General features: G+C 45.9%; 2 protein-coding genes across 2 annotated transcripts; one reads left to right on the top strand and one right to left on the bottom strand.

Annotated features, from left to right (window-relative positions):
• Positions 1–316: 316 nt before the first annotated feature.
• Positions 317–1,607, top strand: LOC106592117 (complexin-3-like). Its single transcript, XM_045719423.1, has 3 exons — positions 317–532; positions 636–1,111; positions 1,316–1,607. Exons 2-3 carry the CDS (start codon positions 918–920, stop codon positions 1,419–1,421), a joined length of 300 nt encoding a protein of 99 aa, XP_045575379.1. The 5' UTR covers positions 317–532; positions 636–917; the 3' UTR covers positions 1,422–1,607.
• Positions 1,608–6,613: 5,006 nt separating this feature from the next.
• On the bottom strand, positions 6,614–14,764 carry LOC106592116 (dual specificity protein kinase CLK2). The gene is made up of 11 exons (XM_045718849.1): positions 14,266–14,764; positions 12,672–12,762; positions 12,147–12,213; positions 11,931–12,047; positions 11,600–11,766; positions 11,055–11,149; positions 9,256–9,385; positions 9,079–9,161; positions 8,565–8,644; positions 8,107–8,197; positions 6,614–6,997 (listed from the first exon to the last, which is right to left on the bottom strand). Exons 1-11 carry the CDS (start codon positions 14,329–14,331, stop codon positions 6,821–6,823), a joined length of 1,164 nt encoding a protein of 387 aa, XP_045574805.1. The 5' UTR covers positions 14,332–14,764; the 3' UTR covers positions 6,614–6,820.
• Between the last annotated feature and the right edge of the window lie 3,319 nt (positions 14,765–18,083).

Below are 18,083 nucleotides of genomic sequence, written 5' to 3'. Positions count from 1 at the left end.
GAGACACTTTAGCTGATGTCATGTTGGGTTAGACTCTCTCCTGACTGACTGTGTGCTTGTGTGACAAACAGAAAGGATGGCAGGATATTATTACCTTTAAAAAGTTCCAACAAGTTACCATCCCTCACGCCTTCTAAGTAGACGATGCCCTAAGCACAGGTCTGGGATCTGTTTATGCAATCCCAATACCCAATGTCCAACCATTAGAAGGCAGACAGACAAAGTGATCTTCGATCAGGTTTAACCAGCTGTGATCAGGAGTAGTAGATCCTCAGGGAGGAAAGCTGACATTTTCACCTGAGAGGGCAATAGAACACACAGCACAAAGAGTGGAGGAGAGCAGGAAAGGAGAGCAGGAAAGGAGAGCAGGAAGAACTTTGTCTGTGGAGTTGCTCTTCTCATTGCCTTCAGTTGACCTCAAGGCTTTGTGGAACTGGACTATGGGACACGGTTAGCTGCAGTATATGGCCTCTGGCTGAAGCTCTATGGACTTTATGGGTGTTTGAGGCTCAGGCCTATTGTGGATGTCTGGGTAAGGAAGTACTGGACTGGGCTTGTTGTGTGTCTATCTGAAACGCTGCACATGCTGTCTGGGTGTAATCTCTAACTGCCTGTCTGTGTCCTTGTCCTTGCAGGTACTGAGCCCCTGAGTCATTGTCTATGAATACACTGGCTGTCTGTACTGTAGTGAGTGTCCCCAAGCCAGCTAACCTCAAGGAGGAAGATGTGGGAGATGCGCACAGACACAAACATATGTCCTACAGAACATGAATGAAAAAGGACGCTCTTTGATGCTTCTGAGTGTGAAGTAAGACACATAGGTTACACTACAGAGAGTTCTGGACTTACTCTCTCTTTCTCTCTCTCTCTCTCTCACACACACACGCACACACACCCTAACACACACACCCTGAGACATGGATACTATGGTGAAGCAGTCTCTGGCGGTGCCCATGAAGATGCTGTCCAGCTGTGTGACAGGAGTGAAGGAGAGAGAGGTGTGGGCCAGGCGCAGGGCCAAGAGGGGGACAGGAGGAGTAAAGAGCAGCCCTCCACGGACAGGACAGACCTCCGTCATACGCTCCTACCAAACTGACCTGGAGAAGGAGAGGTGAGTGACTGCAACATAACTAGAACATGACCACTGTGGTCAATGTGGAGATTAGAAACAACACCATGAGGAGATTATGGATGAAAACCAGCTTCGTAACAGACAGGTTGGGGGTTGGCTGTGATGGGTTTTAGGGCAGGGATGTATTTATGTTTGTGTGTGTGTCTGTCTATGTGTTACATGTAATTGTTGTGTTGATTCCAGGAAGCTGAGGGAAGCCCTGAATGCTCAGAAGCACGCAGAGAGAGCCGCCATGAGGGATCACTTCAGGAAGAAGTACCAGCTCTCCAAGGTTAGTGTGTTGCATTAGCAGACCAAATTATACCCCTCTCGCCTAGCCTCTATCTCCTAGCCCCTATCTCCTAGCCCCTAGGCCCTATCTCCTAGCCACTATCTCCTAGCCCCTATCTCCTAGGCCCTATCTCCTAGCCCCTATCTCCTAGGCCCTATCTCCTAGACCCTAGACCCTATCTCCTAGCCACTATCTCCTAGCCCCTATCTCCTAGACCCTAGCTCCAAGCCCCTGTCTCCTAGCCCCTATCTCCTAGACCCTAGCCCCTAGCCCCTGTCTCCTATCTCCTAGACCCTGTCTCCTAGCCCCTATCTCCTAGACCCTAGCCCCTAGTTTCAAACAGCACCGCTTCAACCATTATGGATCTTCAACAGGCTTGGAAACAGAACAGTGTGCACTCTACAGGCATTTCCCCAATTGGTTTCTTATGTAAACCACCTGAGACTGACAGGGCAAGTCATTCCAGGTACTCAGACACAGCAGATAGAGAGAGTAGGTGATGGAAAGGGAGGGATGGAGGGATGAAATGGAGGGATGGGAGGGATGGAGGGATGGAGGGATGAAATCGAGGGATGGAGGGATGAAGGGATGGATGGAGGGATGGAGGTATGGATGGAGGGATGGAGGGATGGAGGAATGGAGGGATGGAGGAATGGAGGGATGCAGGGATGGAGGAATGGAGAGATGGAGGGATGGATGGAGGGATGGAGGGATGGAGGAATGGAGGGATGGGAGGGATGCAGGGATGGAGGGATGGAGGAATGGAGGGATGGGAGGGATGGATGGAGGGATGGGAGGGATGGATGGAGGGATGGGGATGGGTGGAGGGATGGGGAATGGAGGTATGGGAGGGATGGAGAGATGGAGGGATGAAATGGAGGGATGGAGGGATGAAGGGATGGATGGAGGGATGGAGGTATGGATGGAGGGATGGAGGGATGGAGGAATGGAGGGATGGAGGAATGGAGGGATGCAGGGATGGAGGAATGGAGGGATGGGAGAGATGGAGGGATGGATGGAGGGATGGAGGGATGGAGGAATGGAGGGATGCAGGGATGGAGGGATGGAGGAATGGAGGGATGGGAGGAATGGAGGGATGGGAGGGATGGATGGAGGGATGGGGATGGGTGGAGGGATGGGGAATGGAGGTATGGGAGGGATGGAGAGATGGAGGGATGGAGGGATGGATGGAGGGATGGGATGGTGAGGGAGTAGAGAGCAGTGAAAGAAGAGATATGACCCCTGTTTATCTCAGGTCTGTTGTGAGATGGACAGAAAGAGCAGCTTTCATGACACAGAGAGTCTAGTTTACTAGCCATGTGTCTAGTGCCAGGCATGCTAGGATATTTGGCAGGGTGTGTGTGTGTGTGTGTGTGTATGGGTGTGTGTGTATGTGTATGTGTATGTGTGTGTGTGTGTGTGTGTGTGTGTGTGTGTGTGTGTGTGTGTGTGTGTGTGTGTGTGTGTGTGTGTGTGTGTGTGTGTGTGTGTGTGTGTGTCTATAGCGTTACACAATCTAAAAACACAAAGAAAGGAGACATAAAGCTCAGACAGAACCCTGAGAAGGACATCAGGTGGTCAGCTGTTCCCTTTGGCTTGGTGTCCATTCATCTTCTCCTGCTACATCAGGAATCGCTACAGATATCTTCATTTGACCAGTTTCTCACAGCAGGGAAATGATCCTGCAGCAACAGGAAATGTGAAATATTATGTGGGTTATAATTAATGGACAATTTTGTAAGGGTTAATACATTGGTCATTAGGGCAAATCAAATCTAACATATTTAAGTGGGAATTACAAACTTTAGAAGCCTTTTTAAACCTTGAACACTCTACAAGTTTGCATTTCCTGCTGCGCAGGAAGACTCTCTGCGACAACATAGTGATGAAATGAAGATAGTAGATCTGTACAGTTCAAGCTCAGCCAGGACATATTTGGCAGGACATGGGGGATGGAGGGAGAGTGTGTGTGGGGCCCTCAAGGTTCGCCATCTCCCAAAGTCAATCCAACCTCCCTCTCTCCCTTCCCCCCTCCCCCCTCTTCACCTCCAACCCCCTGGGCCTTGGTTTGTGACAGATGAGGACACCATTAATTCCTTAACGAGATGGAGGAGAGAGCCCACAGCCCCTCTGTCACAGATCCTTATGCACAGATTTAGGATCAGCTCTTCTATAATTATAACCGTTAGGGGGAGAAATTTGAAACTGACGACATCCTACTGCCACAGTGGATGAGATAAGTCAACGGGCAACGTTAACACCTTTCACTGTACCACACAGATGCTGGGCCTGGGACACTACAGTGTCTTTAGAGGGAAATAATACTTAGAAACTACTGTGAGGAGAATAGTACTTACATGGGATCTCTCATGATAAAGATAGAAGTTATACAAACTGTGTAATGTGTTTGTAAAAAAATAGAATAAAATCGAAGTTTATTTCAATTTATATAGAAGTTATACGAACTGTGTAATGTGTTTGTAAAAAAATCAAATAAAATCTGAGTTTATTTAAATGTATATAGAAGTTATACGAACTGTGTAATGTGTTTGTAAAAAAATCGAATAAAATCTGAATTTATTTAAAGTTTGTTTAACAAAGTCACAACACACTTTACAAACAACAACATACTAATAATAAGACAAGAGACAACAGAGACATCAAGAAGAGAGAAACAGAGACAGCAGACAGACAATCACTAAAAACATCAAGAGAACATAAGGGGGAACAAGACAGAGTACAGGGACACATGGGACAGCAAGACATTAAGGAGTCCAGTAGGTCAGGAGTGGTAGAGAGTCCATTTATAGCCAGGAGGAAGGTGGACGGTTAGCAGGGTGTAAAGTGTGTATGTCAGTGGAGGCTGCTGAGGGGAGGACGGCTCATAATAATGTCTGGAACAGACAAATGGAAACCAGGTGTTTAATGTATTTGATACCATTCCTCGTATTCTGCTCCAGCCATTACCACAAGCCTGTCCTCCCCAATTAAGGTGCCACCAACCTCCTGTGGTGAATGTGTGTTGGAGCTTGCAGGAGCACTGCTGTCAGAGCTTCTTAAGGGATTCCACTGTGGATCAGTGTCCAGCCTGACTAGAACACACACACACACACACACACACACACACACACACACACACACACACACCCTCTGTTTCTCCCTCTTTCTCTCTTATACACACGCACAGGTCAGGAATGTACTAAGGTCATTCCTTTCAGACCAGTACAATAACAGGGCTGTCTAATGTTAGTGTGTGTGAATTACCATGACTCCATGATATTACCATGCTTCCCCTGTGAGCTTCACACACTCAAACACATGAGAATAAAGAGGCCTGTCCAAAACATGCAACTAATAGTTGGTCACACACACACGCTGACTCACACACACGCTGACTCACACACACTTCCTCCGTCAGTGTCTCTCTCTACACTCAGATATAGACTGGTGAGGTCTCACTCAGCTTTGATGTTAGCCTGATTCACACACACTTCCTCCGTCAGTGTCTCTCTCTACACTCAGATATAGACTGCTGAGGTCTCACTCAGCTTTGATGTTAGCCTGATTCACACACACTTCCTCCGTCAGTGTCTCTCTCTACACTCAGATATAGACCGGTGAGGTCTCACTCAGCTTTGATGTTAGACTGATTCACACACACTTCCTCCGTCAGTGTCTCTCTCTACACTCAGATATAGACTGGTGAGGTCTCACTCAGCTTTGATGTTAGCCTGATTCACACACACTTCCTCCGTCAGTGTCTCTCTCTACACTCAGATATAGACCGGTGAGGTCTCACTCAGCTTTGATGTTAGACTGATTCACACACATTAACACCCTACGTTGCCTTTCAGACTGTGTTTACGTTCAGCACTGCCAAGAAAAGGGAAAACACACACACTCACACACATTCGGATCACCACAACAGCCCTACAAGTAACTCACACCATTCTGGAAGAAGGGTCTCATACAGACACCTACACACTGCCTTAAAGCCTCCTCTCAGCACTGCCAAGGCTGAAGAAAGTCAAGACTATCTCTTCTCTCTCTCTCTCTTCCTCTCTCTCTCTCTCTCTCTCCCTTTCTCTTCCTCTCTCTTGCTCCCTCTCTCTCTCTCTCACTCCCTCCCTTTCTCTTCCTCTCTCTCACTCCCCTCTCTCTCTCTCTCACTCCCTTTCTCTACCTCTCTCTCACTCCCTCCCTTTCTCTTTCTCTTCCTCTCTCTCTCTCTCTCTCTCTCTCCCTCCCTGCCTCTCTCGCTCTTCCACTTGCTCGCTCCCTCTCTCACATACCTACAGTATATAGCCTTATGACCATGCTCCCTACTAAGCTTGCACTCAATCATATTCTGAGTCCAGGGTCCAGATGGTGCACAGGGTGGTGTGTTGGTGTCTGTGTGACTCAGCTAGTAGGATATATATCTGTAGAAGGGTTCATATTATTATAGCACCATAAATAAACCGTTTATTCAAGTCATTCCACCAATATCTCCAGTTAGTGTTACAAAAATAAATGATGTGTGTGTGTGTGTGTGTGTGTGTGTGTGTGTGTGTGTGTGTGTGTGTGTGTGTGTGTGTGTGTGTGTGTGTGTGTGTGTGTGTGTATGTGTGTGTGTGTTTGTGTGTGTTGTAGCGAGCAATGAGCCCATCTGTGCAAATGCAACAGTAAAAGAGGTCATTATTATAGATTAATAAACAGTTTATACAACTCATAAACAAAAGTGTCAACAACAATCTCCAGTTACAGAGTTACAAATATAAAACTGTAGTAGATAGAGAGAGAGCGTGTGTGTGTGTGTGTGTGTGTGTGTGTGTGTGTGTGTGTGTGTGTGTGTGTGTGTGTGTGTGTGTGTGTGTGTGTGTGTGTGTGTGTGTGTGTGTGTGTGTGTGTGTGTGTGTGTGTGTAATGTTATGCTACAGTTATAACAGTGTAGTCTACTTTCATAATGTATGTTTCACTGCCACTAGGCCCGCCTCCACTGTGTCAATCAGCATAAGGAGACTGCCAATCAAATCACAGGAGATTGGTTGCACCTTAATTAGGGACGACGGACTCTTGGTAACGGCTGGAGCGAAATTAGTGGAATGGTATTAAATACATCAAACACCTGGTTTGATGCCATTCCATTCACTCCGTTCCAGCCATTATTATGAGCCGTCCTCCCCTCAGCCTCCACTGAATCAAACCCTAAAGGGAAGTGACAGACTCTCTCCATTCCATTTTTTATGTTAAAGGTGGAGAAGGATACATTTGACCAGACACTGAGGTCAGATTAGCCTATTTCCCTCATAATGCACAGGGATTCCGGACACCAATTTGTCACAAAGCACGACTTCCTGACACATTACAACGGCACGTTGTATGACATGCTCGGGCTGTCCTTCCTCGCATCCATGTCAAGGGTTAAAGGTCAGGTGTCATCGGCAGATGTTCCGGGTGCTCTCCCAGGCCTTGCTGCCCCTACGGAGTGGTAGGAAGAAGGGATGGCGTAGGGCGGAGGAGAGAGAGAGGCGTTTGGAGGGCTCGTACTCCAGCATCTTCTCCAACAGGTCAAAGAACTGATGATGCTCCTTAGCTTCTGATAACCGGTATCTCTGAAATAGAGAGGGGGGGGGGGGGGTCAGTTAACACAAAGACATCAATAAGGACGTCTTTTCTCTGAAGTTATCTAAGGTATCTTTGTACAGTCTCAGGTTAGAGGGTATCTTCAGGTGTCAAGTATCTAAGGCATCTACACTACTGTTCAAAAGTTTGGGGTCACTTAGAAATGTCCTTGTTTTTGAAAGAAAAGCTAATTTTTTGTCCATTAAAATAACATCAAATTGATCAGAAATACAGTGTAGACATTGTTAACGTTGTAAATGACTATTGTAGCTGGAAACGGCTGATTTTTTATGGAATATCTACATAGGTGTACAGAGGCCCATTATCAGCAACCATCACTCCTGTGTTCCAATGGCACGTTGTGTTAGCTAATCCAAGTTTATCATTTTAAAAGGCTAATTGATCATTAGAAAACCCTTTTGCAATTATGTTAGCACAGCTGAAAACTGTAGTGCTGATTAAAGAAGCAATAAAACTGGCCTTCTTTAGACTAGTTGAGTATCTGGAGCATCAGCATTTGTGGGTTCGATTCCAGGCTCAAAATGTCCAGAAACAAAGACCTTTCTTCTGAAACTTGTCAGTCTATTCTTGTTCTGAGAAATGAAGGCTATTCCATGCGAGAAATTGCCAAGAAACTGAAAATCTCGTACAACGCTGTGTCCTACTCCCTTCACAGAACAGCGCAAACTGGCTCTAACCAGAATAGAAAGAGGAGTGGGAGGCCCCAGTGCACAACTGAGCAAGAGGACAAGTACATCAGAGTGTCTAGTTTGAGAAACAAATGCCTCACAAGTCCTCGACTGGCAGCTTCATTAAATAGTACCCGCAAAACACCAGTCTCAACATCAACAGTGAAGAGGCGACTCCGGGATGCTGGCCTTCTAGGCAGAGTTGCAAAGAAAAAGCCATATCTCAGACTGGCCAATAAAAATAAAAGATTAAGATGGGCAAAAGAACACAGACACTGGACAGAGGAACTCTGCCTAGAAGGTCGCCTCCTCACTGTTGACGTTGAGACTGGTGTCTTTAGGTGTCAAGTATCTAAGGCTTTACCAGTCCAGTCTCAGGTTAGAGTGTCTTTATCTCAGGGGTAACTTACCCATAGAGGTTTAATGTGGTCTTTGACGTATCGTCCTGCCTTGGAGTTATCGTTCCAGTCCAGACGCCTGCGGTGAAAATACTTCTGCTTCCTGAAAGGGCAAATCAGACAAAGTGTATACTATGTGTGTCTGTGAGGAGTGTGTATGTGTATCTATAAGGAGTGTGTATGTGTATCTATAAGGAGTGTGTATGTGTATCTATAAGGAGTGTGTATGTGTATCTATAAGGAGTGTGTATGTGTGTCTGTGAGGAGTGTGTATGTGTGTCTGTGAGGAGTGTGTATGTGTGTCTGTGAGGAGTGTGTATGTGTATCTATAAGGAGTGTGTATGTGTGTCTGTGAGGAGTGTGTATGTGTATCTATAAGGAGTGTGTATGTGTATCTATAAGGAGTGTGTATGTGTGTCCATGAGGAGTGCGTGTGTGTGTGTGTGTGTGTAACTGTCATCATGTGTTACCTGGTCTTGCAGATCATCGTAGAGGGGAGAGGTCCCCGTACTCTCTCCATCATGGCCAGGTGCTCCTGGTTGTCATGGGTCTGAGACAAACACAAACACTGGTCAGCAGAAGCTATAATCTCCCAACTTAGTTCACTTTCACTTGTATCACACAAACAACAAACACACACACAGTCTTTTGTAACTAACATTGTGGCGACACACAATTCAGTCCCATTCAACATCCTGTTTTCCCTAACCCCTAACCCTTAACCGTAACTCTAACCCTTACTCTAACCCTAACCTTAACACTAACCTTAATCCTAACCCTAGCTCATAACCCTAAAACTGACCCTAACTCCTAACGCTAACCCTAACTTTAACCCTAAACCCCCTAGAAATAGCATTTGACCTTGTGGGGACTAACAAAATGTCCCCAGTTGGTCAAATGTTTGTTTGTTTACTATTCTTGCAGGGACTTCTGGTCCTCACAAGTATAGTTAAACACGTCCACACACACACAAACACACAGTACCTGATATAGGGTGAAGCCTTCATAGTACTCAAACAGGATGCAGCCGATACTCCAGACATCACACGGATGACTCCAGCCCAGCTCTGAGTTGGAACAGTAATAAATGCTCAGCTAGCCAATAGTCCAAGATTAGAGTGTGTGAGTGTGATGTGTGTATGTGTGATGTGTGTATGTTACCCAGAATAACTTCAGGAGCACGGTAGTGGCGTGTAGATATGATGGTGCTGTGGTGTTCGTGGTCAAACGTGGCACTGCCAAAATCCACCAGCCTTACTGTTGTATCCTTCACTTTCCTCTCATCCCGCTTCTGAGAGAGCGAGAGAAAGAGAGGTGGGGGGACAGAGAGAGGGGGGAGAAAGAAGAAGACAAGAAGAAAGGAGGGGAAAGGAAGATACAGGCATTTTATCAATTAGATTTGCTCACCTTCTGCATCCACTATCCTCCGCCCTCTATCCTCCGTCCTCTATCCTCCGCCCTCTCTCCTCCGTCCTCTATCCTCCGCCCTCTATCCTCCGCCCTCTCTCCTCCATCCTCTCTCCTCGGTCCTCTCTCCATCCTCTCTCCTCGGTCCTCTCTCCTCCGTCCTCTATCCTCCGCCCTCTATCCTCCGTCCTCTATCCTCCGCCCTCTATCCTCCGTCCTCTATCCTCCGCCCTCTCTCCTCCGTCCTCTATCCTCCGCCCTCTATCCTCCGCCCTCTCTCCTCCATCCTCTCTCCTCGGTCCTCGGTCCTCTCTCCATCCTCTCTCCTCGGTCCTCTCTCCTCCGTCCTCTATCCTCCGCCCTCTCTCCTCCGTCCTCTATCCTCCGCCCTCTATCCTCCGTCCTCTATCCTCCGCCCTCTCTCCTCCGTCCTCTATCCTCCGCCCTCTCTCCTCCGTCCTCTATCCTCCGCCCTCTCTCCTCGGTCCTCTCTCCTCCGCCCTCTCTCCTCCGTCCTCTCTCCTCCGTCCTCTCTCCTCCGTCCTCTATCCTCCTCCCTCTATCCTCCATCCTCTATCCTCCGCCCCCTATTCTCCATCCTCTATCCTCCATCCTCTCTCGCCTCATTTTGAAAAAGGTAAAATGTAATCTAGGAGAATCGGCAAGGAGAGTGACCGTGGATGAAAATGTGCTTGGTTGAAATGAGACAGTCCTTCTCCACTCATCAGGCAAATGACGTTTACAGGGGTGGATCCGAAAATAAATGTTTCAAGTGATCAAAACAAATTAAGATGCAAAACAATTTATGGTTAAAATAATACGTAGCATATTGTTTTTAAAGTGTGCATGTTTTTCTCCTCTGACAAAACCAAATCTGATTCAAATGGGGTGTGGTATATTTCAAATGGGGTGTGGTATATTTCAAATGGGGTGTGGTATATTTCAGATGGGGTGTGGTATATTTCAAATGGGGTGTGGTATATTTCAAATGGGGTGTGGTATATTTCAAATGGGGTGTGGTATATTTCAAATGGGGTGTGGTATATTTCAAATGGGGTGTGGTATATTTCAAATGGGGTGTGGTATATTTCAAATGGGGTGTGGTATATTTCAGATGGAGTGTGGTATATTTCAAATGGGTTGTGGTATATTTCAGATGGGGTGTGGTATATTTCAAATGGGGTGTGGTATATTTCAAATGGGCTGTGGTATATTTCAAATGGGGTGTGGTATATTTCAAATGGGGTGTGGTATATTTCAAAGGGGGTGTTGTATATTTCAAAGGGAGTGGGGCAGATGTCAATACTCTTCTGTGGTAGGATATGGTAGACATGAGTATCCTCAATGAAAAGTGGCTATCGAGGACGACACTCTTCCGTTTGCCTACTAATAAATTGACACACTCCTCAACCACTTATCGGTTTCCGGGTCACAGATGAGAGAGGACGGAGGAGAGAGGACAGAGGACGTTTTTTTGCCCAAAGGAGAAACCCCCAGATACAGCGTAGTTAAAGAAGAGAGTGAAGAAGGAAGGATAAAGCCCTCCCTCTCACCTTCTCAGCGTTGTAAGTGATGGTGTAGTCAGAGTTGACAAACAGGATGTTCTCAGGTTTGAGGTCAGTGTGGGTCAGCTTGTTGATATGGAGAACTGCATAGGGAAACAGATAAACCATGCATCCATCATGATAATACCTGGACAGCCAAGGTGGAACTGCCCAGCGTTGCACTTGCTGCACATAGGAGTTCCTCTACAGTTTGTAGTAGACCAGCGGTATTCAACTCTCACCCTACGAGGTCCGGAGCCTGCTGCTTTTCTGTTCTACCTGATACATAATTGCTCTAAATCAGTCCCTGATTAGAGGGGAACAATGAAAAAAGCAGTGGAACTGGCTTTGAGGCCCAGAGTTGAGTTTTAGGCTAGTAGACTGAGCCACATCAATGAACCAGCGCCCTCTTCTGGTCAAAGAGACCAATACCAGACACCAAATAATCCCTGGTAAGTAATGTCATAGTCTATGGAAGTAGTCACCACCAACCCTGGTTCTGGAGAGCTACCAGCATGCACATGGGCATACATATATGTGTGTGACACACTCACAGTTGACGGCGAGGCAGATCTGGTAGCCCATCTGGCGGATGTGATCCATACAGTACGGCAGGAAGCTGTTCCCCTTCAGGAAGTCAAAAGTGCTGAGGGCTAGCAGCTCCATGGAGATACACACATGACCATGGTAGTCAAACCAGTCCAGCATCTGAACACATTGACTGAGAGAGAGAGAGAGCGAGAGACAGACAGATAGAGAGAGCGAGAGACAGACATAGAGAGAGCGAGAGAGGGGGGGAAGAAAGAAAAGAGAAGTAAAGAGAAAGCCACAGAAGGTGAGGGAAACTACTTCTCAAACGTTCTACTGGTTCATCAGACTCCATACTGTTTGTTGTGTGGGTCTTTCTCCTTGATTTTCTCCAGGACATTGATCTCCAGTTTAGCAGCTTGTCTGTACTTCTCCATGTTCTTAATGATCTTCAGAGCTACACGTGCCCCAGCCCTGAGAGAGAGACAGAGAGAATAGCTAGCTAACAACCGGCACACGCTCCACCTGATGCTCTACCAGTGTGCATGTGTATTTTATAAATGCCTCTCATACCTGCGATGGTCCACACACCTTACCACCTTCCCAAAGGTGCCCTCTCCCAACAGACTGATAACCTCATCTGATGGGGAAGACGAAGAGATGGAGGCATGGGGATTCAATTAAAGACTGGGAAGTAGAGGAGTCTCTTTATGAGAGGGCTCGAAAACATTCACCTATCCTGTCTTTTAAATGTGTGAAGACTAGAGGATAGTGGGAGGGATAGGGAGGGATAGGTGGAGGAATAGGTGGAGGGATAGGTGGAGGGATAGGGGAGGGATAGGTGGAGGGATAGGTGGAGGGATAGGTGGAGGGATAGGGGAGGGATAGGTGGAGGGATAGGGGGAGGGATAGGGGAGGGATAGGTGGAGAGATAGGTGGAGGGATAGGTGGAGGGATAGGGGGAGGGATAGGTGGAGGGATAGGGGAGGGATAGGTGGAGGGATAGGTGGAGGGATAGGGGGAGGGATAGGTGGAGGGATAGGTGGAGGGATAGGGGGAGGGATAGGACTAGTAGATGAGAAGGTAAACATAGCCTACATCTCTCTTGTAGAACGTCTCCATTCTGGTAGGCCAGGTGACCATCGTCAGGGGCCTTCTCATTCTTCCCTCTCCCCTCACTGCTGCTCCGCTAGGGGTCAGAGGTCAGGGTCAAGGGTTTAGAGGAGGGGACAACAGGGCAAAAGTCGTCAGCATAGTTGGACTGAGCCTCTCAATAACACACACACAGCTGACATACCAGCTGCTTAATAATCTAAAATGCTTGTAAGCTGAGGACTAGTGTTGCAAGCCCCTGATGATGTTATCCAATTCCACAGACTCCTTCTAACTCTTTAAGAAAACAGTCCATTCCTGATGAATGTAATGACTTGGGACTGCCACCTGTAGCAAGTAACTGGTGAACTGAATTTAAACAGAGTATACACTAGTGGACTATATCAGTAGTGGACTATGTTATCTGTACATACAGTAGAGTGGAGCCCTAAACCCTCTCCATGTCCTGTGCTGGTGTTAAAGGGCCTAAATGAGAAATGTCAAGTGACTGGCTGGCCTGCATGGAGCAGCTCTGTGACTATTTCCATCTACATTCTAAGACTGTTATTAATACCACAACATCACAAGGAGAAAGAGTGCTGAGAGAAAGAGAGAGAGAAAGAGAGAGAGTGCTGAGAGAAAGAGAGAGAGAAAGAGAGAGAGTGCTGAGAGAAAGAGAGAGAGAGAGAAAGAGAGAGTGCTGAGAGAAAGAGAGAGAGTGATGAGAGAAAGAGAGAGTGCTGAGAGAAAGAGAGAGTGAGAGAGAAAGAGAGTGCTGAGAGAAAGAGTGAGAGTGAAAGAGAGAGAGTGCTGAGAGAAAGAGAGAGTGAGAGAGAAAGAGAGAGAGTGCTGAGAGAAAGAGAGCGAGAGCGAGAGAGAAAGAGAGAGTGCTGAGAGAAAGAGAGAGTGAGAGAGAAAGAGAGTGCTGAGAGAAAGAGTGAGAGAGAAAGAGAGAGAGTGCTGAGAGAAAGAGAGAGTGAGAGAGAAAGAGAGAGAGTGCTGAGAGAAAGAGAGCGAGAGCGAGAGAGAAAGAGAGTGCTGAGAGAAAGAGAGAGCGAAAGAGAGAGAGAGTGCTGAGAGAAAGAGAGAGAGTGCTGAGAGAAAGAGAGAGCGAGAGAGAAAGAGAGTGCTGAGAGAAAAAGAGAGTGAGAGAGAAAGAGAGAGTGCTGAGAGAAAGAGAGAGCGAGAGAGAGAGAGAGAGAGTGAGAGAGAAAGAGAGAGAGTGAGAGAGAAAGAGAGAGTGCTGAGCGGGCAACTTTCTCTGACTTAGAGGGTGGCTTACAGACTGAATGTAAATCATACAAAGTAGGTACACACACACAGAGACTATCTGTCTCTCTCTCTCTGAGTTGTGGTAGAGAGGCAGAACAGGTAGAGAGAGTGAAGGGTTCCCAGGAATAAAACGGCACTGTATCAAACTTCACAAAACACAACTAAATGAATTCAAACATTAAGAAAAAGTCAGTGAACATATGAACAGTGCATAGCAAAGGAAAGGAGAGGATGGGAGAGGATGGAAGAGAGAAGGAAAGGAAAGGAGAAAATGGAAAAGAGAAGCAGACGAGGAGGAAGAGGAGGGAAGATGCAGATGGGTACTCACAGAGAGGCAGAGGCAGATACAGTCCAGAAAGCTCTTATACACAGAGTACAACTCTGTCTTCCCCATAACTCAGAACAGAGAGAGAGGGAATTAAGAAGATAAGGAAAAAGAGGGGAGAGGAAGATACAACGTAGGTAAAGAAGACAGCAAAGAAAGAAGGATAAAGTCCACAAACAGTGAAACAGGAAAAGGAAAGACGACAGAAGAGAGGAGACAGAAACTAATGACAGAGCAAAAAGGAGTGCAGAGAAAGACAGAACTAATACTAAGAGTGAGAAAGACAGAACAGACAAAAGTAAACAGAGGGAAGAGAAAACAGCAAAAAGGGAAAAAAAGTGGCAGAGAAGAGACAAAAGTAAGACAGTGAAGTACAAATGAAACAAGATGAGAGAAAAAGACAGATTAGATAAACCGATGAAGACGGAACAGAGAAGCAAAGAGACAGACAGATAGACAGATAAGGAAAAAGTAGATAGGGAAGGAGAGATATGAGAAGGATACAGGAGATTGAGAGAGAGAAAGAGAGAGAGTTGAGACGGACACTAATAATAACCTTTGGTCACACCCCCCAGGGAAAATCCTGAGACCAGAATCAAGATGTGGTGTGTGTGTGAGTGTAGGTGTGTGTGAGTGTATGAGGGGCATATTTAGTTTCCCTCCCTGCCACTCCTGTCACCTCCTTAACCCCTGCACTCTGGCATAGTGCTTTTCTACACCTGTCCTCTGTGTATACTGTTGAAGAAAAACTTGTTCCAAGGATCAGGCAGAGCTCGTTTTCAAGTTAAGATTTTATTCAAGCAATTGCAAGGAAGTTAACTCTCCGGATATATACCAGGGAGGAACTTAAAAATGTACAAATTACCCAGTCATTTATATTCTTCACCTACACAAAGAACTGCTTTCAACGTGGCACCATCATAGGATGCTACCTTTCCAACAAGTCAGTTTGTCAAATGTCTGCCCTGCTAGAGGCGCCCCCGTCAACTGTAAGTGCTGTTATTGTGAAGTGGAAACGTCTAGGAGCAACAACAGCTCAGCTGCAAAGTGGTAGGCCACACAAGCTCACAGAACGGGACTGCCGAGTGCTGAAGGGTGTAGCGCGTAAAAAGTGTCTGCCCTCAGTTTCAACACTCCCTACTGAGTTCCAAACTGCCATGTAGTGCATCTCTCCACTACAAGCACAGGTGCAACTTCTGAAACTTTTTTAGGAATAATGTTACCAAGCACGACTAGACACATCTCTAAGCTTTACACCAAACCAAGTGGGTGGGCTGCTGTTGGGCTGACACAAACTCAGGATTGTACCTTTAAAGTTTGCTGTGTGTGTGGTGATACTGATCTGGCCTGTATGCCAGTTAGTAGATGGATAGGTGTAACAGATTAATATGGGAGCAGTACAGCTTTAATAGGCTAAATGGGCTTCTAGTGTTATCATTAAGCAGAGAAAGAATGAAGTGAATGTGATTTATCACTAAAACATTGACTTTAGCATAGTAATGGATCCGTTTCTGCTTGAAATTGTCAGTTAAACTGACTGTTGATCTGGACGGTTACTTAATTGTGTCTGTAGTTACATACAATAAATACATGATCACTCTGACCCCCAACGCTGACCCTTTGCCTTCCACCCAAACTACTGAGCTGAATAACATTCATCTATACCATAGTAAATACAGTCAAACGTCAACACTACAGAAGACCTTGTCATTTTATTTTACCGTCATAATGTTTCATGGAATGTTATAAGAACAGATTGGACTTTTTATTACAGCTTTTGTGGTGTTCATTTCACATAGGAAAGAGCAGGAAGCCACTGAAGGAGCTGTGTTTATTTGAATCATCACAGATCCTTTAGCCTGATGGGACCAAGTCCCCCTCCTCCAGTTCTAGAGTCCCAGAATTGGAGAGATACTGTCACCTTCCGTGACTATTGTACTGTCCATTCCACATTATACCCTGGTCATTCTTGAACAAACCCAAGTCCATGTACTCCTCTCACTGGAGCACTGAAGACACCTGCATCAGAGGAAAAACAGAGAGATCAACACGGTCAGTCTCTCAAAGCCACCAGACACTGGAGCAGCCTGTTAGTGATGTTGGACTCAGTGTCTGTATCTGGTCCCTATGGACATGTGTGTTCATACATGTAGATGGGTGTGTACGCAGGCAGTAGGCTACCTGTAGCTGCTTGAGCTGAAATGACAAATATAGGAACAATTTTGGGAAGCTGTTCCTTGTCTGATTTGGACCAATTCTACAATATCATACAAAGAAACTGTTGAAGAATTCAACACACCACTACTCTGCTGATTACAGTAATCACATTACATACAGCTATCTTACTTTACCTGTGTTCTGTCTTTTCAGTTCAGTCACCTTGTTCTTGTAGAAGTGCAGTTCAGTCTTAGTGATACTCAGCTCCACTCTCTGTTCCACCACCATGTTCCTCAGCTCCACTCTCTGTTCCACCACCATGTTCCTCAGCTCCACTCTCTGTTCCACCACCATGTTCCTCAGCTCCACTCTCTGTTCCACCACCATGTTCCTCAGCTCCACCACCATATTCCTCAGCTCAGTCCAGATGTCAGGCTGGGTGGTCAACTCGTCAGCCAGGAGCGGAAATCCCGGGGGGGACGGGGGGACACGACCCCCCCATCCTGGGAAAAATATGATTTGTCCCCCCCAATATATCACTGAAACATAACTATGTAATTTAAATAATATTAATAATACGCAATGAAAGCAATTGTGCTGATTATAGACACTTAATAGTGCGTTTTTAAGTTTCAAAAGATTGCGACCCCCCCACCCTTTGCCTCACAATGGTTTGATCCACTGCCAGTTCCTTAGCTTGCTAGGTAACAGAGAGGTCGTATCTACTGTAAGTTAGTGCTTCAAAGTCCCTGTGATAAGGTTAGCGATAAACTGAAATCCAAACTGAACAGAACTACACTCTCTTCTACCATTGTCTTAAATATATTTAATGGTCTCGTTGCAAAAGCTAAATTGTCGCAAGGGAACTTTTATTTATTTATTTTATTTCACCTTTATTTAACCCGGGTAGCAAAGATTATAGCAAACACCACTGAAATGGAATTGGTGCTCGTTAGCTTTGCAAATTTAGCTATTGTTGGAAGCCAGCCAATATGAAACAAACTATTAAAATTACAAAAGGTTGCAGCATATGTTGTGTAAATGGTGAACTCATACAGCTGTCAACTCTTGTCATTTTAATCCGTTTCACATTTGCTAGCTACCTTTTAGATCGAAGCCCAAATAGAATGATTGAAGATGATAGAAGCCCATCTCTTACTGTAAATAACCTACACACTGTGTGTGTAGCCAGCCAGCCAGCCAGGTAGAAAAATGGCAGAAAAATAAAAGACGGACATCAGAGTATTTTTCAATACACCAAAACGCATAGTAAGAACCCTAGTAGCCTAATATCTCAAAGACTAGTTGATAAAATGTTCATAAGAAAGAAATGAAATTCTAATGGAAATGTTTCCCAATGATGTCATTAGGCAGAGCAGGCAACAGATGGCACACAGACAGCAGAGTTGGGGACAGATATGCAGGGACAGACTGGCAGAGACAGGGAGTCTCAGGTAAGTTTGTTGAGTCTTTGTTTGGCAACATTATGAAAGGTTCTCAATTTTTTTGACTTGTAAAATAGGAACATAATTGGAAAATGCCATGGATACCCCCACTCTCAACTTAAACTGGTGACTGAACTAAGATTTGTTAAAGGCAATGGTATTGCTGTTGTGATTAGTTGTGTAGTTTTGGGTACCGGTAGTTAGGAGTACGGCAAACAC

The sequence above is a fragment of the Salmo salar genome, chromosome ssa05, assembly GCF_905237065.1.
Source record: "Salmo salar chromosome ssa05, Ssal_v3.1, whole genome shotgun sequence".
Lineage (NCBI taxonomy): Eukaryota > Metazoa > Chordata > Actinopteri > Salmoniformes > Salmonidae > Salmo > Salmo salar.
Note: the sequence above shows the minus strand (reverse complement) of the source record. Positions and strands in the feature narration are given on the sequence as shown.